This window comes from Nannobrachium achirus (genome assembly GCF_963921795.1).
Source record: "Nannobrachium achirus genome assembly, chromosome: 20".
Classification (NCBI taxonomy): domain Eukaryota; kingdom Metazoa; phylum Chordata; class Actinopteri; order Myctophiformes; family Myctophidae; genus Nannobrachium; species Nannobrachium achirus.
In genome coordinates, this window is record NC_137827.1 from 18,764,755 (window position 1) to 18,789,816 (window position 25,062).

General features: G+C 44.2%; 1 protein-coding gene across 1 annotated transcript in view; it reads right to left on the reverse strand.

Annotated features, from left to right (window-relative positions):
- LOC308305582 (signal-induced proliferation-associated 1-like protein 1) overlaps positions 1-25,062 on the reverse strand; it is a gene marked incomplete at its 3' end in the record, with an annotated part of 94,817 nt that overhangs the window by 15,924 nt on the left and 53,831 nt on the right. Inside the window, exons 16-22 of the mRNA XM_080750395.1 lie at positions 17,882-18,156; positions 16,328-16,603; positions 12,300-12,452; positions 11,066-11,247; positions 10,406-10,491; positions 4,262-4,408; positions 1,858-2,168 (exon numbers count right to left, since the gene is read on the reverse strand). Of these exons, the coding sequence (XP_080606521.1) occupies positions 1,858-2,168; positions 4,262-4,408; positions 10,406-10,491; positions 11,066-11,247; positions 12,300-12,452; positions 16,328-16,603; positions 17,882-18,156 (1,430 nt within the window). The remainder of the gene's footprint in view (positions 1-1,857; positions 2,169-4,261; positions 4,409-10,405; positions 10,492-11,065; positions 11,248-12,299; positions 12,453-16,327; positions 16,604-17,881; positions 18,157-25,062) is intronic.

Below are 25,062 nucleotides of genomic sequence, written 5' to 3' on the forward strand. Positions count from 1 at the left end.
GCTTCATCGTACGAGGCTGTCGCACAACAGTAGTGAAAACAGCAGATCTACAAGCACACAACGCCTCGCGGTGCGAGGCGTTGTGTGCTTGTAGATCGGCTGTTTTCACTAGTTTAAATCATTTTTAAAATGATAAATACAACCCCTTTTTTTTGGTGTGCCCCTTCTCAGGGGCACACCAAAGATCCCCAGGCACAGTGGTTGAGAAACACTGACACAGAGGGACGAACCAAGGTTAAAATGAAATGAGTAACGAAAACTAACAAAATAACCAAAACTAAAATTGAAAAATCTAATACAAATAAATGAAATAATCTGTAACTGAACTAAATCAAAACTAGAATACTGCATTGTGTGTTTACAAAACCAACTAAAAAACAAACCACTATTTACACTGCATGGAATCACCTCTATGTTTGTGTGCATACGAGTTCAACACGTGAATTCATAAATGAAAGATAAGACGACGTGTCCTGGGACTTTTTCCTTCAATTCTCAACTCTTCCAAACAATATTTTCCCACAGCTTGGACATGAAAGCCGCTACCTTCCCAAACAGCAAACACAGCAAAGAGCGTGTGTGTGTGTGTGTGTGTGTGTGTGTGTGCGCGCGTGTGTGTGTGTGTGTGTGTGTGTGTGTGTGTGTGTGTGTGTGTGTGTGTGTGTGTGTGTGTGCGTGTGTGTGTGTGTGCACGCCATAAACAGAGTTTCCAGTGTACAGGTTTGGAGCGTTATTTATTTCTGGCCCAGTGAAGTGGAGAAGGAGAAAGGCTGATTCTGCATTCCCACCAACTTCAAGAGTTGCTTCACACAGATGCATGCGCACACGCACGCACGCGCACGCACGCACGCACGCACGCACGCACGCACGCACGCACGCACGCACGCACGCACGCACGCACGCACGCACGCACGCACGCACGCACGCACGCACGCACGCACGCACGCACGCACACACGCACGCACATCTCTCCCCTTTCTAGAGTCCAAACCGCAGTGCTTCGGACTCTTCCCACCTGGGGAACGGGTGCGGGATATATGTGGACCACAATGCATCACTGTCCATTTAACGAAACATTGATACGCCAGCACAAAGTCCTTGGCTGCTATAAGCACCTGGAATCTAATAGAGCGGTGCTTCTGAAACTTTCTAATTCCATAGGAAAGAAAAACACATATAGTTCAAACGCTCTAATCTTAACTCTTTTACTGCTTCGGACGTTCCCGTTCGCCCCAATTTTCAACCCAGCTTGTTGCCAATACGGCTCGTTCTTTTTACCTTGTCTGATGACTGTAAGCTGACGAGGGGTCGTGCCGCCGTGTACAGTAAAAACATCTCCCGTGACGCTGCTCTCAAAAATCCACCGCACGTTAGCAATAATGGAGTCCCAAATCACTTCCTGGCTGTTTTCTGTGGATCTGATCTAGAAAATGCATTTCTATGCTCTGAATGGATGGCAAGCGAAGCGGCCCAATTCACATTCATTTTTTGCATAAGGCTGCCCTCTGCCGCCAGTTTGGCTAAAGTACACATATGAGCGTTGTATTGTAGAAAGAATTAGTTTGAAAATAATCAATAGATAATTTTCTATAACATCGCAAAGGTAAGCTGCTTTTTGCTGGCACCAGCCCCAATAAATAAATAATAAATCTGACATTAGAACTGTTAAAATAATAACCGAAAATAGCCTATTTACAAGCTCTCAAAGCGCTGCAGCTTGTAGACTGGCTGTTTTCGCTGCACAACATGCTTCCGTACAGGACATGCTGGCTTCTGTGGAATCAAAATGACTCAAATCAGTCGTGGCGACCGAGAACTTTGATGCCATGCGAAACAACGGTTGACGGGGTCTCTAACCTGGAGTGGGAGGCCGCGTCGCTGAGGGTGTAGGAGCCGCTGTCGGAGGCCCCCAGGGGGAAGACGGAGGAAGAGGGGCTCTTGGCCAGGCCCTCGCCGCCGCCGCCCCCCAGGGGGACCAGGGAGTCTGGCGCCCCCGGAGGAGGCGGGGAGGAGGTGTCCAAGGACCTGTGGTGGTGGTGGTGTTGGTGGTGGTGGTCCCCCGCCGGCTCGTCCTTATTGGCCCTGCTGAAGGCGCCGGTGGACGAGGCCGTGCTGCTCTGGGTGGCGGTGAAGGAGCTGGCGTCGATGCCGCTGTCGGCCGACGTGCCCTGCAGGGTAGAGGGTAGGAGGGTTATTATTGACCGCTTTAACAATTGAAAAATAGCAGATATACAAGCTCACAGCGCGGCACCGAGTGCCGCGCCGCGAGCTTGTAGATCTGCTATTTTTGAAAAATCACGATTTGTCTTGCAAGTCTTTGAATATATCTACTTAAAAGCGAACATTTGTAACTCAAATATCTACTTCTGGGTGGTCCCTGGAACAACATATTTTGAGATGGGGGTCCGTGGCCAAAAACCTGTAATTTTGGGGGTCCTTGACATGAAAAAGTTGGAGAAGCACTGATTCAGAGGAAGGATTTAGAAGTCGGGTCAAAGATCGGGTCAAAGATATTCAAAGACTTGCACTCGTTTTCACGACTTTTCAAAAATAGCAGATATACAAGCTCGCAGTGCGGCACTCGGTGCCGCGCTGTGAGCTTGTATATCTGCTATTTTTCTAAAGTTAAAGCATAAAATAGCGGTTAAAGTGGTTAAAATCTAACGCGACTCAGGCGCGTTCCAGGTATTTGAGAGTTAAGCCAGTTCGCCACCGCGCCGATTTCGGCCCGACTCGGCGGCGGAAGAGGTCTCTTTCCGAGCAGACGCTTGCCTTCGATATCGCCGTACCGACGGGTCGGAGAACCCACTGATGAAGAACTGAACATGTGCAGTCGTTTGCCGTCCTGGCTACACAGGGAGAGCGCTGTGCATTCCAAGGTCTAGAAGTCTTTTTTTAAATCATCATGATATGCGTTTAGTAAATCATGGTCACATCACATTAACTGATAATTTCATGAGAAAGAACTTCTGCACACCCAGTTTAAAAGCAGGAGCGTATAGGCGACAAACGGTAGATAAAATATATATACCGTATATACTGTACCCATACAGGCGCACAATGTCTGCTACTTCGTTCAAGAGAAGGCATTTAGTATAGGAGGAATGTTTTGGTCATGTAGACCTTCCTCAGTACATGTATACCTGAGCAGGGTACCAGCAAAACGTTGCTCCTATATACCTTCTCTTGAATGGGCAAGTGACAGATAATGTGCAGGTCTTATATTGTTGATTTCTTCAAAAGACATCATTTAATAAAATAATAAATTCCATAATTGATCCCTATTGGGAGCATGTCATTGTAGGTAAAAATGTTCAAAAAAAAAGGAAAAACAATTAAAAAAATTGCAAAGATCTACAAGCTCACAACATGTCGCAGCAAGTGTAAAAAATTATGAAGTGGTTAATCGACTTGTTGATATGGGGCTGTTAAGTATGACATCATTTTGTAGGCAGAGGAGAATTTCTGCCCCCAGTTTCCGTGAATCTTTTTACTATTTTTACTATTTACTCATTTTTCTTCTCTTTGTTGTTGAAAGGAAAGTGTTAGAATTATACTTTAGTCGTTATTTTTTAGTCGTCGTTTTTTGAAATAGCGAGGGACAGAAAATGCTCTGGGGGCAGATTCTCCTCTGCCTACAAAATGATGTCACGGCTTAAAAGCCCCTACTCTTTATTTTCATATTCACATTCACATACCAAAGGCAGAAGCACCAACCTGCTCATCGGGGGCAGTTAGCGGTTCAGCGTCCTGCTCAAGGACACATAAAGCTGCGTCCAAACCTGACGCTATTTCTTCTATTCCTGTCGCTTCTATGGCTTCACTTTGGTCGCGCAGGTCCACGTTGGTAAAAAAAGAGTTTTTTTCCAAACACCAAAATCATTTCCGTGTCTCCGGACAACAACGCTGATTGGCTGTCAGGACGCGATGGGTGGAGTGTGGGGGTGAAGCGAAGGTCGATTCAGTAGGATTTTTCCAAGTGGGGCGAAGATACCGAAGCGACCGTTCGCGCCGCCCCGTTCAGATCGTTCGCGCCGCGCCCGGTTCGCATCGTGCCTGGTCGCGGCGTTCTCTCGTCTTTGCATTGACTTTGTATTTAAACGCGCCGCTCGAACCATCCAGGTTTGCACCCAGTTAAGACAGTACATAGGGGGAGCCCGGGTACGAACCAGAAACCTTCTGATTCCCAAGCAGCCACACTACCGCCTGAGCCACTGCTAGATTAGTAGATTAAGAAGATAAAGGATAACAGCAGTCCTACCTGCAGGTATCCATTGAGCTCAGCGTCCAGTCGCACCCGGGAGCGCGAGCCCACCTCGTACCACTTGTCATCGCTGTGGGTGGAGCTAGAGGCGTTGCTGGACAGAGTGTTGCTGCTGGATTGGCTGGATGAATACGGCGCGTCCACCTATTGGAAGAGATTGACTGAATTACTTTATGAACAATGATGTTTTCAACTGGTCCGTGGAACACTGATGGTCCCTGGAGATACAAGCGTTGTGTGCTTGTAGATCGGCTGTTTTCACTAGTTTTGTGCGATGAAGCAGGGCTTTGCTTTACCAAAAGACGTACACATTTGAAACTTGGAGATACAAGGTTTCTGCCCGACAGTGATGATATTTTAGTGATTAGCTAAAATATTATCAAATTATCTTGCGGCACCCCTGGACTGCCGTCACGGCACCCCAGGGTGCCCCGTCACCCACTTTGAAAACCCCTGGCCAAGAAGAGACAAACATGGACAACTTGTGATCACATCATGGATCACTAGTTCACAGTTCACTCAATGACCTGGTGACTTAGATGACGCGTCAATGTCGTTGACAGCGGTTACTGGCAAGTAGGAGGACAAGAACTTCCGCAGAAAAAGGGAGTTTTAGAATTTTATTAAGAAGGGGAAGTCTACCGGAATGCCGTAGTCATCATTCATCAGGAAATATGACCATTTAATAGCATGTGTCTGCTCACTCATACGTAAGTTACAAATCAGTATTTCTGAAGGCTGGATGAAGTAAGAGAAATTCTCAAAAACACTCTGCTCACTAAAGCATAACATGTCAGTCCATTGACACTTGGTTGAGAAACAGTTAAGCAAATTTTTGTTTTTATAATAATCACACAGTGTTGGTTCAGCCTCAGGAGCAACATTTGCTGTCGATATATTTGTAGCTATGAAAGGTCTTTATTTCATAAAGTGAATGGTGTATCATTTACAATACCTTCATACACTGAAAACACAAAACCCAAGCCATAGCGAGGACCCAGTCCAACCCAGTGGTGCCCGGAGACTAAACTGATGAGGATGTAAAATAATCTATCTATAAATGCGAGAAGTCTCTGCGTGTGTGTTTGTAATCCGCGTATCTCGAGAACCGTTCGTCCCACCGGCTTCAGATTCGGCACGCGCACTCCCCGCCGCGGCACGGAGTGCAGTGCCGGGCCTCGACCCGACCCGACGCGCGGTTTTCCCTAACCGGCGCGAAACGTTCGGAATCTCCTTATGCGGGGCTGATTGTTGACATCAGGCTGTTCCGGAGGAAATCGGCGCAAAATCGGTCATTGTGACATCACTGCAGTGCCGGGCGCAAGCGCTGACTCATTGTGACATCACTGCAGTGCCGGGCCTTGCCTCGACAGATATCTCCGTATATGGGCATAAGACTGAGAACTCCATATATGGGCATATGGGCAGATACAGAGATCTCCATACAGTATATGGGCATATATAGACAGATATCTCCGTATATAGGAATAAAAGGGACACAGACCCTAGACCCGACAGATATCTCCGTATACTGAGAACTCCATATATGTGTCCCAATCTCACTGAGAGCCAGTCATCTCGGAAAGTACAGCTTTAGACAGGGACTGAAAATACCTTTTTTTTTTTTTTCACTAAAATGTGATAAAGCCACTAAAGCATTTCATAAATTTCAGGCTACATTTCACTTAAACGCCAGAGCTTAACTCTGCATGTAAATAAGACTTTTTTTAATTAATGTGAGAGATCGTCAGGTCATTTGCAGGTTAGAAATTTATTTAGAAATTGAATATCTCAAAAGTAGTATTTCAGCTTGGCATCATTCTATAAGCCATATCTTCAAAACTGTTGGGTCAATCTCCACAACCAATATATCATTTTGTAGCTATGATCACCAAAAAATGAAAATGAATAAAAATCCAATGACTGGCTCCCAGCCAAATTGGGACACATATGTGCATCTTGCCTCGACCCGACAGATATCTCCGTATATGGGCATAAGACTGAGAACTGAAATCGGTGCAAGCGCTGACTCTTTGTGAGATTTGTGACATCACCTCATAAAAGGCTCTGACATCACGTACGCCACATGAGTCAACAAAAAATCTCTGTGAGTGTGTATGTATGTATGTAATCCGCGTATCTCGAGAACCATTCGTCCCACCGGCACGCGCGTTCTCCATATATGGGAATAAAATGAATGCCCGTATGCGGAGCTGATGTCTGACATCAGAGTTTTCCGCAACCGGTACAGTGTGTGCAGAGATCTCCATATATGGGCATAAGTGGACAAAGACAAACAGATGGTCAAAACGGGTCCTATGACAACAGGTATATTGGGGTTTGCATTAAAGGGTGGGGACAAAGGCTAACAGAAGGCAAACAGATGGTCCAAACGGGTCCTATGACAACAGGTATATTGGGGTTTGCATTAAAGGGTGGGGACAAAGGCTAACAGATGGTCAAAACGGGTCCTATGACAACAGGTATATTGGGGTTTGCATTAAAGGGTGGGGCAGGCATAAAATGGACGCAAATAGACAGATATCTCCATATATGGGCATATGGGCATAAAATGGACCCAGAACTATATCTGCAGTGATCTCCATATATGGACATAAAATGGACACCGACAGACAGACAGATACAGATATCTCCATATATGGGGAACTGATGTCTGACATCAGAGTTTTCCGCAACCAGTACTGTGTGTGCAGAGATCTCCATATATGGGCATAAGGGATATGGGCATAAAATGAATCCCCGAATGCGGAGCTGATGTCTGACATCAGAGTTTTCCGCAACCGGTACTGTGTGTGCAGAGATCTCCATATATGGGCATAAGGGGACAATGGCAAACAGATGGTCAAAACGGGTCCTATGACAACAGGTATATTGGGGTTTGCATTAAAGGGTGGGGACAAAGGCTAACAGAAGGCAAACAGAGGGTCCAAACGGGTCCTATGACAACAGGTATATTGGGGTTTGCATTAAAGGGTGGGGACAAAGGCTAACAGATGGTCAAAACGGGTCCTACGACAACAGGTATATTGGGGTTTGCATTAAAGGGTGGGGCAGGCATAAAATGGACGCAAATAGACAGATATCTCCATATATGGGCATATGGGCATAAAATGGACCCAGAACTATATCTGCAGTGATCTCCATATATGGACATAAAATGGACGCCGACAGACAGACAGATACAGATATCTCCATATATGGGCATAAATGGACACAGGCAAACAGATGGTCAAAACGGGTCCTATGACAACAGGTATAATGTGGTTTGCATTAAAGGGCGGGGCATTCATTCTCTATTTACATCGTTCCCGAGTTGGCCAGGTCGCCGACTAGACGCTGGGCCGCCCGAAGGGCGGCCCAGCTTCTAGTAATAATAAATGCACAAGCAAACATAAAATGACTTGTCTTTTGGTTCTACTGGACCTCTTCTCCACTCCACTAACATTTTAGTCTAGTCTTTATTTGTTGGCGAAATTGTCAATATATTTAGTCTTAGTCATCATAGCTTAGTTTTTATTTCGTTTTCGTCAGAGGTAGTTGATGAACAAATCGACAAAATTAACACTGGTGTGAAATCCCATTGAGATAAAAGTAAGCAATTTACCCCGAGTGAGAGGACATTATGCTCTCATAATGTCCTGAGTGCGGGTGTTATCGGACGAGGCGCAGCCGAGTCCGATAACACCCGCACTCAGGACATTATGAGAGCATAATGTCCGACCCCGAGTGGTAAATAGCTTTTCTACCACTTTTTCCCGTATACATGAAAGAAAACACATAGTTGTAACTTGCAAGGATCTTAAGTTACAATCATTATTGCCTATAAAACTTCCGCGACGACAGCAAATAGTTCCACAAACAACATCTTCTACTCACCACCAGATGACGCCAACTCCATGCAGAGAAAGATGTCTAGCATACAGCTAAGCTAACGTCAGTTAGAAGGACCGTTCCGGCCGTAAATAGAGGCTGTTCGCTTCCAGAAAGGCATAGGTTCAGAGAAAAGGGGCTTTAAAGTTGGCGGATTGCATTGGATCCAAATAAATCGGCGACGATAGTACGCACGTTAGTAAACATAGGACCGCTGCGACCTTCATTTGTTGGTTGGGGGAAAGTCCCCGGATGTACACTGAGGCGCATTGATCTCGGACACACAACTTTGCGGCAGTGGTCCTCTCATAACCTCCGGAATTTAGCCAATCAGAATCCAGTATTTGAACACGTGACTCGAAAAAGTGGTAGAAGATCTCTTTTATGAGAGAGCCATGTTCAGGGCCAGGCTCGGAGCAGCACAAAACATTACAACCTACAAATTTACATTTACATAAAAAAAAAACTGTGAATTAAAATCATTTAAAAGTGCAACAGCAATATTATAGTAGATTATAAGCCTATCTTGATACACAGGCTCCATTACAAATTTTGTTTTGACACTATTATCATAACCTTGGAATAAAAAACGTTGTGGGAGAAGCTGTATAAGGCTATGTCACTGTCTTCTGTCCTCAACCTAACAACCATATTTAATGAATCAAAACGAGTGGCATTTTTGAGGCTGCAGTGAGGAAAGCTTGAATGAGACGCTAGCAAGCTGTGATGACATTACTGAAAATGTGTTGATTTGATGTTTACAACTCTGTGATTGGTGTCACCAGTCTGTCATAAAAAAAAAAAAAAAAAAAAAAAAGAAGCTGACAGGCAAACAGGCAGCATTGAATGTCTCAAAAATAAAAGCGCAGTGTTGGAAATTCTGTGAACTTCAGAATAGAGTTTGAAAAAGTTGTGAAAATGTGTGCAAATCTTTGAATATATGTATTTTCAAAGCGAACGTTTGTAACTCAAATTTTGCTTCTGGGGGTCCCTGGAACTAGATATTTTTAGATGGGTTAGCTGATAGATCCGTGGCCAAATACATATCATTTTGGGGGTCCTTCACATGAAAAAGTATGAGAACCACTGACATAGTAGTCTCTCAAGAACAGACTAACTGAGCTCCATTTAAATGAAAAGGACCCTTTCTTTGACGATGGCTAGCCAGATTGCTGACATAGAAACACAGATTTTAGAAGGATTGAAAAGACACTTATAGAATCGGGTCAAAATTCTAATTTTCACGAATTTTCAAAAATAGCAGATCTACAAGCTCGCAGTGCCGCGCTGTGAGCTTGTATATCTGCTATTTTTCAATAGTTAAATCATAAAATAATGAAGTGCAGTGTTGGAAATTCTGTGAACTTCAGAATAGAGCACACATCCCACGGCCCAACTCGGATTGGACTCGTCATGACCGTCTCGATCCTGACTCTCCCCAGTTGAGAAACTCTGCTTTAACCACATGAGCCCTGACATCCCTGTTCTCAGAGGGACATTCAGCAAAAAAGTAGCAGATCTACAAGCACAGCAACAGTATTGTCAGTTAAGACACAGGGGAAAAAGGAGCGGATCTGGTATAGAGCTCTACTGTAGGCCACTACGGTCATTTAACTGCTTAAATCCCATATGGTTGAGCAGAGTCCCTCATGGCTCTATACTAGTGTGTTTTCTGTTTATACAATATACGGATGCCTGGGTTTAAGTGGTTTAAGTATAAAGGCGTTTAAGTGCTTAAATCATGTACTGTATTACTTGTATTTTGGGAAACCCTAAAAGGCCTTCTACAACCTGTCCTCTTTACTATTTCAAGGCCACAGCAATAGTACACATCGGAAGCAAGTCCTTATTCTGTTTGTTAGTTTTTTTTATTCTGTGAATTTTAGCTGATAAATCTCATGGCTATGTACGGTACAAAAGCCTCACTGTTGTGTCGAGACCTTGTATATTCAAAAGTGTTTTATTTTTATACAGAGGTGCCATCTTTTTCTGTTCAAAATGAGTTGATAGCACAGCAAGTAAAAGTACCTCAACACTAAAAGTACAGTACTTAGGTAAATCTACTTGGTTACTTTACACCACTGCTCACACATCAGTGAGTAGCAGCAGGGTTGGGACTGCTGCGGATCCCAGCTAGCGGCCCAGTCCCTGGAGACCACTAGGGGCCCGCGCTAATCAAGCTGTCAGCTGTCAGCCGTGCAGCAACACAGAGGTTAGTTAGGCTGTTTGCGCTTTGTACTCCTGGCTCACCTTGGTGTTCTTGTTGGGGGACAGGTGGCCACTCTGCTCCTGCTGCTGCAGCCGAGGAACAACCGCCTTGGACAGCACCGCACAGTCTGTGCACACACACAAACGCACACACACGCCACAATGGAAGTCAAATAGCTGCAGTGGCCACGTGTGGAACAGCCTACCAGAGCATGTCGTTGATTCCATCGATGGACAATGGTCTTCTTCCAAGCGTTTAAACACAGAGTTTCATCTACTAAACAGCCTAAAAGGAGTGTCAATCCCTACTCTCCTTCAATACCGCTCTAAAAGAGCACCTACGGGTGGCGGGGACTGCCCCATAAGTCGAACTCCCGTTGGGTCGAACAGCGTCGGCAGGTTACATAATCACCCGCGAGCATCGGCAGGTTAGATAATCACTCGCGTCACGGTTACTGAGGTTAGGTTTAGGGTTAGGGTTAGGCATAGTTTTACTGAGGTTAGGATTAGGGTTTGGGTTAGAGTTTGGTGGTCGATCCAAAGGGTGTTCAACCTAATGACATGTTACCACGGGTGGCTGCAACTTGGAACTGGCACCTTTTATTAGAGCCATAGCCAACGCGATAATATCGTAAATCGCAATTTCTTTGGTCGCAATAACCGTGAAATCTTCATATCGTCCCATCCCTACTCAGTCAGTACCTGGGTTAGTCCGGTCGGCCGAGCCTCTCCCTGCGTCCCCGGGGTCCCCGGGTCTGGTGGTCCACGCCACGGCCGCTCCTCCCCCTCCTCCTCCTCCTCCCATGGACTTGGTGCCGTTGAGGAGGGCCTCGCTGAGAGCCAGCCGCTCAGACGACACCGGGGACTGCCGGTTGTTGTTGAAGCTGTTAGGTTGGGAGCAGAGGGAAGAGGCCATTAGTGTGCACTGTGTTGTCAAAGCGCTGCACTCAGGGAAAAGGGGGGTGTGGTTGTGTACAGGGGCGTCACAAGGGGTAGGAAAGTGGGACTGAGTTACTGGGGCCCAAGGTGGTGGAGGGGCCCTAATAACTTTATCTATTGAAAAATAGCAGATATACAAGCTCACAGCTGCGAGCTTGTAGATCTGCTATTTTTGAAAAGTTGTGAAAATGTGTGAAAATCTTTGAATATATGTATTTTTTAAGCGAACATTTCTAACTTAAATTTTGCTTCTGGGGGGTCCCTGGAACTAAATATTTTGAGATCGGGGTCCGTGGCCAAATACACATCATCTTGGGGGTCCTTGACATAGGTTTCTTGCACACATTTTCACGATTTTTCAAAAATAGCAGATCTACAAGCTCATGTGAGCTTGTATATCTGCTATTTTTCAATAGTTAACATTCATGGGGGGCCCGCAGTGAATCCTTGTACCCAGGGCCCAGAATTTGGTGTGACGCCCCTGGTTGTGTATATCCTTGCTGTCGGGCAGATATCTCTCATATCTCTATTATCCTTGTTGTCGGTTGGAAGGAAAAAAATAAATCGTTTTGTATTTATCATTTTACAAAGGATTTAGAAGAGTGAAAATAGCCAAGCACACAACGCCTTGTGTGTTGTAGATTTCACAATTTTGTGCGCCAGTCTTGTATGATGAAGCAGGGCTTTACTTTACGATAAAAACATACACACTTGAAACTTGGAGATACAAGGTTTCTGCCCGACAGTGACGATATTCTAACCTTCTTTTTTGTCGTTCACTTCCGCCGCATTTCCTTTTCCTCCTTTGTACATAATACTGTTTATATATTTATATACCATGTTGATGAATTGAATACATAGGACCGCGATGGCAACAAGTTCCCAGGACATTTTTGTGTGTTATCCTTTTAGCTTTAATGTCTGACTGAACCACGTGCCATTTACAATTCTGACTAATAAAGTATTCAATAAATCCAAAAAAGCTGAAAGAGCTCACCCATCAGGCATGGATTTCTGCCTCCACTGGTTGGAGGAGGCCACGGTAGCAGTGTCTGTGTAGGACAGCCCAGGGGAGGAGTTGGCGTTGTGTGGAGAGCGGCCCATCACAATGGAACAGGACAGAGCATAGTTCTCATTCCCTGGGGAGTACCTGGGGAGGTCAACAACACAATGGTGGTATTAACACATTTAGGGCCTAGAATTATTGAATGCTTTAACCAGTGAAAAATAGCAGATATACAAGCTCACAGCGCGGCACCGAGTGCCGCGCTGCGAGCATGTAGATCTGCTATTTTTGAAAAATCATGATCATGAAGTCTTTGAATATATCTATTTAAAAGCAAACATTTGTAACTCAAATATTTGCTTCTGGGGGGTCCCTGGAACAACATATTTTGAGATGGGGTCTGTGGCCAAATACCTGTAATTTTGGGGGTCCTTGAGATGAAAAAGTTTGAGAACCACTGATTTAGAAGAAGGATTTAGAAGTCGGGTCAAAGATCGGGTCAAAGATATTCAAAGACTTGCACACATTTTCAAGATTTTTCAAAAATAGCAGATCTACAAGCTCGCAGCGCTGTGAGCTTGTATATCTGCTATTTTTCTAAAGTTAAAGCATAAAAATAATGGTTAAAGTGGTTCAAATCTAACGCGACTCGGGCGTGTTCCAGGTATTTCAGAGTTAACACATTTTCGAGCAGAAAAACTGAGATTGATTCCGGATGAAGACCCAAATGCATGTGTGTCCCCATCCGGAATCAATGGGGGTAAATTTACTATATATATATATATTTTGTCTTGAATATTGAGCTCAAGTCTCCATGGCATGAGTAATCATGGAAAAAAGTCAATCAGGAAAAAAGTCATTTCGGGGGTGAACTACTCCTTTAAAGGTTGTCTTAAAGCAGGGGTCTTCAACGTTTTTAAGGCTAAGGACCCCTAGTGTACTGTATATGTATTTGGCCACGGACTCCCATCTGAAAACCATCTTGTGCCAGGGACCCTCAGAAAATGTAAAGATTATTACAAATTATCCAATTATCCTTTATTTGGTGGGGAGATTGCTCAAATATTTTCAAAAATAGCAGATGTACAAGCTTGCGGCGTGTCACTTCGTGCTGCACTGTGAGCTTGTACATCTGCCATTTCTGAATAGCCAACGTGTAAATGGATAAAATGGTTAAAATGATTATGATGCTATGTCAACTACTTTTGCTGGGGACCCCCTGGAAGCACCCCCCCCCAAGCACTCCTGGGGTCGGTGGTCCCCTGACCCCACTTTGAGGACCACTAGTGTATTCTCCTCTGCAGACCCAAGGTGTTTGGGTGTTTGGGGCCTGAGGGGTTGAGTGGAGGGATTTCAGTACTTGTTCTGCATTCTAGAGTGTCTGGGGCATGCAGGCGTGAAGGTGATGGATGGATGGTGCAGGGTCTATTTTGGAACAGATTATCATTAGACTCCTCCCATGCACTCCAATCACTGTCTGACCTGCTGCCTTCAGCCCCAAGCAGCAGGGGTCCACTTCAAACATTACATCATCGCTGGCGGCCAGAAACCTTGTATCTCCATTATTATTTCTACTTATTATGTTTTTCTTTTGAGTGGTGGGAAAACCGTCTCCAATGGTTGACTGCGTGTGTATGTAACTACCCGTAATTGCCGGACTATAAGCCGCGCCTTTTTTCCTATGTTTTGAAACCTGCGGCTTATACAACGGTGCGGCTTATATAGAGATTTTTACAGCTAACGGCCAGTTAGTTAGTTTTACAATGGTCTTTAACAAGGATTTACATATAGATTTTTACAGCTAACGGCCACCAGGGGCGCTCTAGCAGGAAGCAGGAAGGACCCCTGCGGCTTATAGTCAGGTGCGGCTTATATATGTAAACTTTTGTTTTTTGTTCTAAATTTAGCTGGTGCAGCTTATATTCAGGTGCGGCTTATAGTCCAGCAATTACGGTATGTATGTAGCATGAGCTGCAATACCGCTGGGTGACCAGTAGGCAGGCCTGGGTGACCAAGTGGCGCTGTTGAGCAGCCCAGGCGCACACACTCACACACATACACAATCAGGGTTCCCACACATTTTTACCAATTAATTTCCAAAACTTTTCCAGAATATTTAACCCGATTTCCAGGACTATATAACAATAATTCAGCTCAATAACGAGTCACTTACTCCTATCCGCAATTCCCAAAGACAGGTAGTGTATGCCAGTGGTTCTCAACCTTTTCAGGCCGTGACCCCCGAAATAATCATAATTTGAAGAGAGTTGAGGAATTTTGGATAACAGGGTTTTATTGTGAAAATAGCCAATCTACATGCTCACAACGCCGTTGTGAGCATGTAGATCGGCTATTTTCACAATTTCTGCCCTGGCCAATGTTTAATTTGTCATTTCAGAGGTATTAACAAAATCAATAACCAAAGACAATGCATAGATATCTTTTCCAGAACGCTTGATCAATTCGAAAAATGTTCCAGTACTGGAAAAATATTTTTCTAATTTCAAAATATTTCCAGGAATTTCATGACCGTGGGAACCCTGCACATTTTTAGTCCCCGCGGAGGGGGGGGGGTTACACTTCACTTTGATTTTTAATCAATGCCCTGCTTCGTCACGCTCGAGTAGAGTCACACCAACGTAGCGAACATAGCAGTCCTACAAGCTCACAAGACGTCACACCGTGATTTCCAGTGTCTGTGGGTTATATAAATGTTGAACCAATGAAAAGTACGAACTAAATGATAAATACATTGGCTCCATTCAAACACAGGTTTATAATTTTCCTGAAAAATAACAGTTTTGGACATAAGGTTTCCACCAGACAGTGATGATGATAAAAAAGAGAACACTCCTTCCTACACTGTGAGTGAAACGACTGAATTCAGGCAGATAGAACAAATCATAAAAAGCAATAAGTGTCAATCTTGTGTACACAAGACTGACATTATTGCATTTTATGATGGACTGTTTTGAATGGTAATGTGTTTATCCACTGTCTGTCATGCTCTCTCTGTCTTCTGCACGTCGTAGCCTGCACGTCTCACTGGGACAATAAAGTTCATCCAATCCAATCTAATGCAATGATTCTGAAAGTGGGGTCTTGTGTCAACTAGGGGGTTCCCAGCAAAAGTAGTTAAAGGTAGGGTAAGTGATTTCATTTATTTCAAATAATATGGTCTATGTTCTGAGAGTACTAGTTACTATAGAGTGTTTGGTCCATATTTGGACTTCAGCCTTATCTTCTGTGAGGACAAAAAGCAGTTTCTGACAGTTTCTTCAGTTGGCTTTTCCTCCAATCAGGATAGAGTGGGGCCTTCCTCCAATCATGGTCGAGTGGGGGCGGGCCTTATGCGCACCTCACTTGATCATGACTGGAGGAAGGAAACTTAAAGGAGGACTTTTCAACCGGTCTTCATATAATAGGTCCTCACTAATGTTCATGATAAAATAGCACCATTTCTTTCTACTCAGTCTGGCTTGAATTGTGGGCGGGTCAAATCCATCCACCAGTGACATCATCGTTTGACAGCTTTTTTTTTTTAAACAATATTTTTTGAAAAAAATATTTAGATTTTTATTATCGCGAGAACAATGGCTTCCACTTTAACATTGCAACTTTTCAGGAATAGAAAGCCTCCAGTTTCTATTAGCTTGGATTCCCCATTGATGATGTCACTGGTGGATGGATTTGACCCGCCCACAGCTCTCCTATGAGACCCAGACTGAGTATTTTTATCTTATCATGAACATTAGTGAGGACCTATTATATGAAGATAGGTTGAAAAGTGGTGAAGTCCTCCTTTAAGTGAAATCACTTACCCTACCTTTAACATAGCGTCCCGATCGTTTTAACCACTTTATCCTTTTATATGTTGGGTATTCAAAACATAACAGATATACAAGCTCACGGCACATCACTTCGTGCGGCACTGCGTGCTTGTAAATCTGCTATTTTTTGGAAAATATTTGAAAAAAACATAGAAATGTAAAAAATATATAATAATAATTTAAGAGTACCTTTTGGGGTTGAGGGGTCGCCCGTCGCTGGACACGCTGCGGGGCATGGCGGCAGACGCCCGCTCGCCGCTGAAGTCGGTCGCGGGCGGGGCCTTGATCAGCGTGCCCCCCATGCCGCCCGGGGCCCGCCCCTGGGGGCTGGAGGTGGTCCGCGGCCACTTGGCGTTGTTGTTGCTGCTGGCGGAGGAGCGGAAGGGGAACTTGAGCTCGTAGGGCATGCCCTCCTTGTGGTTCTTGTAGTCCACCAGGGGCATGTGGTAGATCTCTGAGCAGCCTCTGTGAGATGTGAGAGATTAGGAAAATCTTTTGTACCGGCTGCCCTTAACCCTTTCCAAGCCACGGGGAGCCCCTTAATGTTAAAACCGTAGTATATCGCACATCCCAGCAAGGAGTCTCAGCCGCGCCGTACTTTCCCGGACTTTGTCATTAAAACCGGAATAAATGATTTTGATCCGAAAATCGGCGATCGTCTAACCTTCCCTAGTCACCGCTCGTCCATCGGTGGCTCGTGGCTGCTCTGACATGAAACAGAAGTGACTCTCATGGCGTTTCCTTCTTCAGCCTTCCTTCCTCCCACCCACTTGTTGTTTGGACGTTAGCACTAGCAGAGCTGGAGTGCTAGGTGCTAGGTTATCCAAAGTGGACACATCGACTGTTCAGTCACTCCTGGACTATATGCATGGATCGTTATGCGCGCGGATCGCGCACGCGAAACGCACGGGAGATCGATGCTCGGCCAAAACCACCACTCTATCCCAACGGAGATCGAGAAAATCACGGTGAGGTCATGACCTGGGGGAAAAAAAAGAAAGAAAAAACAACGGCCAAGAAGGAGGGGCGGCGGGCTCATGTTTATAAACATAATATTATGTCTCAGATCACAATACAATAATAGAAATTTCACGGCTAATCTACCAACCACCATTCTATTTTGGCTGGCAAACTGTTAAGCTGTACAACGAGACACATAACGGATGCTTGAAAAGGTCTCCCTTCCTAACTTAGACTGACGAAACCATTGCTGAGAATCTTATTTAGATACAGGTTTCCCACACATCTTTACCAATTAATTTCCAAAACGTTTCCAGAATTTTCTCAACCTTTTCAGACAGTGACCCCTGAAATAATTATATATATTATATATGAACTGGGGACCCCGGCACGATGACGAGCACTAAGAGTTGAGGAATTTTGTATAAGACGGTTTTATTGTGAAAATAGCCGATCTACATGCTCACAACGCCTCGCAACGCGAGGCGTTGTGAGCATGCAGATCTGCTATTTTCACAATTTCTGCCTCTAATATTTGACAATTTGGCCAATGTTTAATTTGTCATTTCAGAGGTATTAACAAAATCAATAACCAAAGACAACGCATAGCCATTTTTTCCAGGACCTTCCTGGACCCTTGATCAATTCCATAACTTTTCCAGTACTGGAAAAAGGTTTTTCTAATTTAAAAATATTTCCAGGAATGTCATGACCGTGGGAACCCTGTAGATAACATGTTGTTCATCAGACAGATGATGGGATCACGACGTCCACTACCGTTACCTTCTCGGGGTGGAGTCCTCGTGCGGCGGGATGATGACCACCTTGACGGTGACGGAGGTGCGGAGCAGGTCGATCATCTGCTCGTGGGACAGCGAGGCCACCGACACCTTGCAGATCTCCACCAGCCTGCTGCCCTGCCGCAGGCCTGCCTGCCAGGCGTAGCCGTAGGGCTCCACCTCCGCCACGATGCCCTCGAAGTTGACGTGGAAGCCCAGCTGGCCCAGAGCGTTGCGCCGCAGCGTCATCTCCGTCGTCTGGCTGCCTTTGGTCAGCAGCTAGACACACACAGAGACAACCAGAAACGGAGCAATGGATTGATTAAAAAAAAAACATTTAGGCCTAGAATTATTATTTATTATTGCTTTGATTGTTGAAAAATAGCAGACATACAAGCTCATGAGTGCCGCGCTGCGAGCTTGTAGATCTACTGTTTTTGAAAAAAAAAATCATGATTTTGAATATATCCTTTTTAAAAGCGAACATTTGTAACACAAATATTTGCTTCTGGGGGTGGGGGGGTCCCTGGAACAACATATTTTGAGATGGGAGTCCGCAGGCCAAATACATGTCATTTTGGGGGTCCTTGACATGAAAAACCATTGATTTAGAAGAAGGATTTAGAAGATATAGAATCGGGTCAAAAATATTCAAAGACTTGTTCACGATTTTTCAATAGTTATTTTTTTTATAGTTAAAGCATAAAATAATGGTTAAAGTGGTTCAAACCTAACACGACACAGATTTGCGTTAAGTCAGTGGTTCTCAAACTTTGAGGCGGAACCACAACTTTCCAGAACCTGAACCAATTTTTGGGGTTCTGGTTTAGTTTCCATAGCTCACGGCCCCGGTTTCAGACAAGGTTCTGGGAACCTTTTTTTTAGGTCCTGCTCTTGATGTAGTACTAAACTTGAGTTCTGGGAATCTATTGACAGGTGCTTGTGATTGACGTGGGGTGACTAATCTTGAAAATAGATATTTAAATATTCTTAAAGCAAACATTTTTAACTCAACAATTTTGAACTATTTGTTCAATAGCTCTGTAACAAGGCAAGCAAACAAGTCTATATCTTTGTTCTGAGTGTCAGACAAAGTGATTAAGGCATTTTTAATGAAACAAGTGCTAAGTCTGCTCCTAAATATGCAAATTAGTGATGACCATTACAGAGAACGGTACCCAGTAAACACTAGCCGTCATTTAGCCCAATGGTTATGGTTAGCCCTCATTTGAACCGTCTATCGTCAGTCTGTCTATAGACCGATTGTAGCTGATTACATTTAATCCATTATTCCATACTTGTTGATTAAAAAAACAGCTTTAATATCCACACCTGGTTTTCAAATATTGGACTAAAGTAATTTTAAGAGCCAATTTCACTATATAGTCTAGTTTAGTTGTAGCCGTCATCTGAACGCTTCCATTTAACGATAGATCACCGTTCGTGTGTTAGACCATCTTTTTTTTTAAATACATTTTTATCAAGTTGTTCATTATCAGATGCTAACAGTATCTCATCCCGGTTCTACCTTAATAGTTGTAGTTTAATTGCATCCACTGAGCATTGCACATCTTTTAGGCATCTAAAAGACGTGCTGGCAATACCTTTGAAAAATTCTAAAAGTGTAATAAATAATGGCATAATATGCCGTGGTACTGCATGCTCATGACAGCATACTATTACTTCTCTGAGTTACATAATTAATTCGGACACCAACAGACAAACACACAAGACTGCAGCCACATCCCAACCCCCAGCATACGATAATGATTAAATAAAATCGTTTTATAGCTATCCATCAATATAAAGTTAGTTTGTGTTGTCAAACAAAATGCACCGACGTTAAACGAACAGCGGGAGGCGATATGTCAACTACTAATAGCTGCTGGACACACGTAAGTTACAACGTGTTGCCGTGGACCAGCGGTAGCGCGCAGGTCTCATTGTCAGAAGGTCCTGAGTTCGAACCCCGTCGACTCCCTGTGTCAAATAATAACAGTGCAAGAATCCATTACAAATACGATCAGCTGCGGTGGTTCAGGTAGCATACGGCTCTCAGAACAAAGGAATAGTGATTTTAAACCCTGCTGGCTGCTATCATTTTCACTACATTTTCACTACTTTCGGCGGCCGCTAGGGGCCGCTAAAGGCGTTTAAATGACGGTGATGTATAGCCGTTGAAAAAACTTTAAAATTTAAACTCGTCACAGACCGGATCTAGCTAGACGCCCGGTTACGGCGAAGACGTCATTTGAACGTGTTTTAACCCCCAAATTGCTTAGTGGGTATAGTACTCAAAGGGGACCACACACAGCACACACCTCTTATTACTTGTGCCAACAGTTTGCAAGTAGAGTCATGAGTGCTGTCTGTATGTGACAACAATTAGCCAATGAGGGAGCAGCGTTGGCACCAATTAGCCAATGAGGGAGCAGCGTTGGCACCAATTAGCCAATGAGGGAGCAGGGCCTTTGAACTCAACCTGCGTGTATGTAGCATCAATTAGCCAATGAGGGAGCAGTGTTGGCAACAGTTAGCCAATGAGGGAGCAGGGCTTTGAACTCAACCTGCGTGTATGTGGCACCAATTAGCCAATGAGGGAGCAGCGTTGGCAACAATTGGCACATGCAGACAGCCCTCATCAACCTACTTGTGTGCTCTGCTGGCGCACAAGTAGACCATATTTGGCTGTGAGTGCACAATATGTAAGTTGGCACCTCGACAGAGTGCAGTCTAGTTTTTTGAGCGGTGCCACCACTCCTACATCTGGCTTTGTCCGTTTGTACAAACTTCAGCTTAATGAAATGAAATCATAAAAAAATAAAAATGTAATAGCCCACTTCACACTGGGCTGCACTGGCTGCACTAAGCAGGCGGCCGTGCACAACCTGGCTGCATTTATCAGCCTATACAGACACATATTGGTGTGACCACATTGGGTTTTTTCTCCATTGTGCAGATGGAGGTTTTCATTGTTTACACTGAAAAGGTTCTCCAGTGTGGATACGCTGGTGTGTCTTCAGGTTAGTTGACTGACTGAAACTCTTGCCACACTGTTTACAATAGAAAGGTTTTTCCCCTGTGTGGATACACTGGTGTGTCTTAAGGTAAGTTAACTGACTGAAACCCTTGTCACACTGTTTACAGATGAAAGGTTTTTCTCCTGTGTGGATACGCAGGTGTCTCTTCAGCTTACCTAACTCACTAAAACCTTTGTCACACTCTTTACAGATGAAAGGTTTATTTCCAGTGTGGATACGCTGGTGTATCTTCAGATTACCCAAGTTGTTGAAATTCTTGTTACATAGTTTACAGTGGAAAGGTTTTTCTCCTGTGTGGATACGCTGGTGTGTCTTAAGGTGACCTAACTGACTGAAGCTCTTGTCACACTGTTTACAGATGAAAGGTTTTTCTCCAGTGTGGATACGCTGGTGTCTCCACACAGCTCACATAACTTACTGAAACTCTTGTCACACTGTTTACAGATATGAGTTTTCTTATAAGTCAGCTGATGTGTCTTGTCGTCTTCTTCTTCTGGTTGAGTTACAGTCTTGGTAAACATTTGATGACTGTAATATTTCGGTTCGTCTGTGTCTCCTTGTTCCTGGCTGGTTACAATACTGGTGATCTGCTGGAAGGATTCTGAGGGGATCTGTCCATTTATGGGCATTTGGCAGTAAAGGTCGTCAGAACAGCAAACCTTAGTCTGAGAAGATTGAGAGCACACTCCTTCCTGGAGTTGCGGTTCATCATCAAATCTGCATCTATACATGGACGGTGATAGGGACAGAGTTTTAGGTTCTGTTGGGTAATGGACAAATTATGTCTCCTCTTTCTGACTCCCTATGTTTTCTATCTCCTTCTCTCACAGCACTGAGTAAGAATACTGCATCCTCACCATCTGGTCTCTGTGGAATGAAGTTAATTAAAAAAGATATCTTCAACTCTTATAGCCTACATGCTGAGCAGAGCACTGGTCTGACCTCTCAACACAAACGGTTGCTGTGCATGCTTGACAACACCGATGTGCTCAGGCTGCCGTCCCTCCATATTTGGGCAAGAGTGATATCATCAATATGACATCACCACCATGATTGAAGAGCTCCACGTAGATGCCACGCCGTAATTAGATCTTGATGATCACATGACTATAGAGATTTGCATGATTTTTGGATAAAATCTCAAGGAATAATAGGAAAAAAATTGTTTTACATAAGTCGGCCTCCTGGTGGCGCTATAAAAGGCAGATATGAAAAATGCAGGGCAAAGGTTTTTCCTAGGGAGTGCACATACAAAGCTGTACACTGATCAGTGGAGTTATACCGTAGGTGAAAACACAAATCGGCCTGTTATAGCGCCAACATGAGGCTGATTTGAAGTTTTTAAGTGGCATTTATTTCTCGGCCTATTGGGAATGTGCATGCACAATTTCACCAAAATCGCACACTGCGTTCATGATTTCAGGCATTTTATTCAAAACGGACCAATCCTGCAAACTTTAGAAGACAGTTTTAGCCAATCAGGATGGAATATGGAAAATCGGACAGATCCATGTCGATCACAAGAGTGTAGAGATACTGTCTACTGATTTGCATGATTTTTGGACAAAATCTGTACGAGTACTGGCCAAAAGTTAGTTTAGCAAAAATCTGCCTGCTGGTGGCGCTTAAACAGGCCCATGCATAAAAATGCACTTTTCCCTGTACCCCCCTTCCGTCTCTGATCTCCATGAGTGGTTAACTAAGCGTTGCCGCTGTTATGCGCCGAGCCTGTATAGATGTCTCGCGTCCGCTGTCAACTTAACGTGACAACCCCCACTGTCAAGTCCCGCTCCGGGAACTCACGATCTCAGCGACATTAAAGGGCGTCGCCTTTACTAGCCTCAAATTATAACCGTCAAAAGAAGGAAACCACAGTTGTTTCGGAGATGCCTGTGTGATTATAAGCCACGGCTAAGCACGAAACACAGTGATTTGGTGAGACATGATATCATTACTCTGGTTTCAAAGTGATGCAGGTCATGGTGACAGGGGCGCCGCGTCACAAGGGGGGGAAAAGTGGGACTGAGTTACTAGGGCCCAAGGTGGAGTGGCCTTAAATATTTTATACTTTTTTTTTAGCTATTGAAAAATAGCAGATATACAAGCTCACAGCGCTGCACCGAGTGCCCCGCTGCGAGCTTGTAGATCTGCTCTTTCTGAAAAGTCGTGAAAATGTGTGCAAATCTTTGAACATACAGTATGTATTTTTTTAAGCGAACATTTGTAACTCAAATTTTGCTTCTGGGGGGTCCCTGGAACGAAATATTTTGAGATTGGGGGTCTGTGGCCAAATAAATATAATTTTGGGGGTCCTTCACATGAAAAATGTTTGAGCACCACTGACATAGAAACATAGGTTTTTTTTTTTTTAAACTAGAAGGATTTGAAATATTCAAAGACTGCTATTTTTCAATAGTTAAAGCACAAAATAATGCGTAACAATGCGTTCCAATGCTAAATGGGTTAAACCCCCCTCCCCTATGAAGAACATTAATGGGGCCCGCAGTGAATCCTTGTACCCAGGGCCCAGGATTAGGCGTGACACCCCTGCATGGTGATGTTAGAGCATAGGTATATCATTCTTCTGACAGAACACCTCATCTTGTTGACCGTAAACAGGGTTAAATGGCGAGCATAATATCGTCTCTGTCGGGCTGGAAACCTCGTATGTCCAAAAACACTACTTACTTTTCAAGAATCAAATTCAAAACCATCAAAAGTAGCAGATCCACAAGCGCATTTCGATCTTCTGGCAGATCTGCAACCTTTGCTGTTCTTGTGTGTAGTGTGTTCAAGTATGGCGTTAATTTACTGGAAACAAAAAGTATATGGAGATAAGAGGTTTCTGCCCGACAACAGCGGTATCCTGCTACCAGTGGTGGCACGTGTGTGTGTTTTTGTACTATCAGTGTGTGTGTGTGTGTGTGTGTGTGTGTGTGTGTGTGTGTGTGCGTGCCCTGGCTTTATTGTGGTCACACTGGGCAGGCATGCGTCACAGATGTAGCCTGATATGGCTGCTGCTGTGGTTAATTCCAGGGCTACTGTGCTAACTGCTGTTTACCCCTGCCTCCGTCTCCTTCAGACAGGTGGTGGTGGTGGAGGTGGTGGAGGTGGAGCAGGGACGGGGCTTAACTCTCTTAGTCATTTCATCAGAAAGTGTAGCTGAACACCCACCATTAAAGGATTTGGGATATACGCTCTCTGTCGGGGTTGAAACCTCATTATGTCCAAAACGTCGTACTTTTTCAGGATTCAAATTCAAAAACAGCAAAAGTAGCCTGGTATCGCTTCGCTTCCAATTTGGGCTTTTGATCCGGTCAGGAGCGGATAGCGTCCTACGTCATTGTGCAGTCAAAACGGACTATACTTTGGCCGGAAATAACAAACCAGAATCAGTGTTAACCCAAAACAATTCCCCGCACTTAATGACATAATTTTAGTACCTACCTATCCAAAAAAAACCTTGATGCGGCTTAGTTTTGCTTATTTTTTGAAAAGTTTGTTTGGTATGTCCATCTTTTAGTCCAACTCACAGCGACTGGCAAGACTACACTCCTCTAGCATTTAAATAGGGATTGGGGAAACAAACAAGGAACCAAAACCGGTCTAGACCGGATCAAACAACCTGTTTTGAGCACCGGGCTTTCCCCCCCGAGAAAGCCTGGTGACGCGAGGTTACAGCAAAAGTAGATCGACAAGCTCGAAATACGCCGCTTCAAGACGTGTATTTTTAAATATCAAATGTTTGAAAGATTTGTAACGATTATATATATTTATTTTTTACATAAATCTTCTCTTCTGAGGGTACCTGGAACAAAACATATTCAGATGGGGGTCTGCGGCCAAAACTGCGAAAATGTGTAACTAGCTGTTCTACGGGTATACAGTATAGGCAAATCTACAGAGTGGCAATCAGAACTGCAACACCGACACTACGCTCCATGGATTTGTCTCTATAGCAGTGGTTCTCAACCTGGGGGTCGGGACATCCAAGGGGGCCCCCAAATTATTTTGGGGGGTCCCCAGATGATTAATTTAAAGTGAGACAAACCAACATAAAATGTAAGTGTATAGAGGGTATCTACACATTTCTAAAGTGACAATTTAAGGAGTTTTTAATACCTCTAAAATGACAAATTAAACA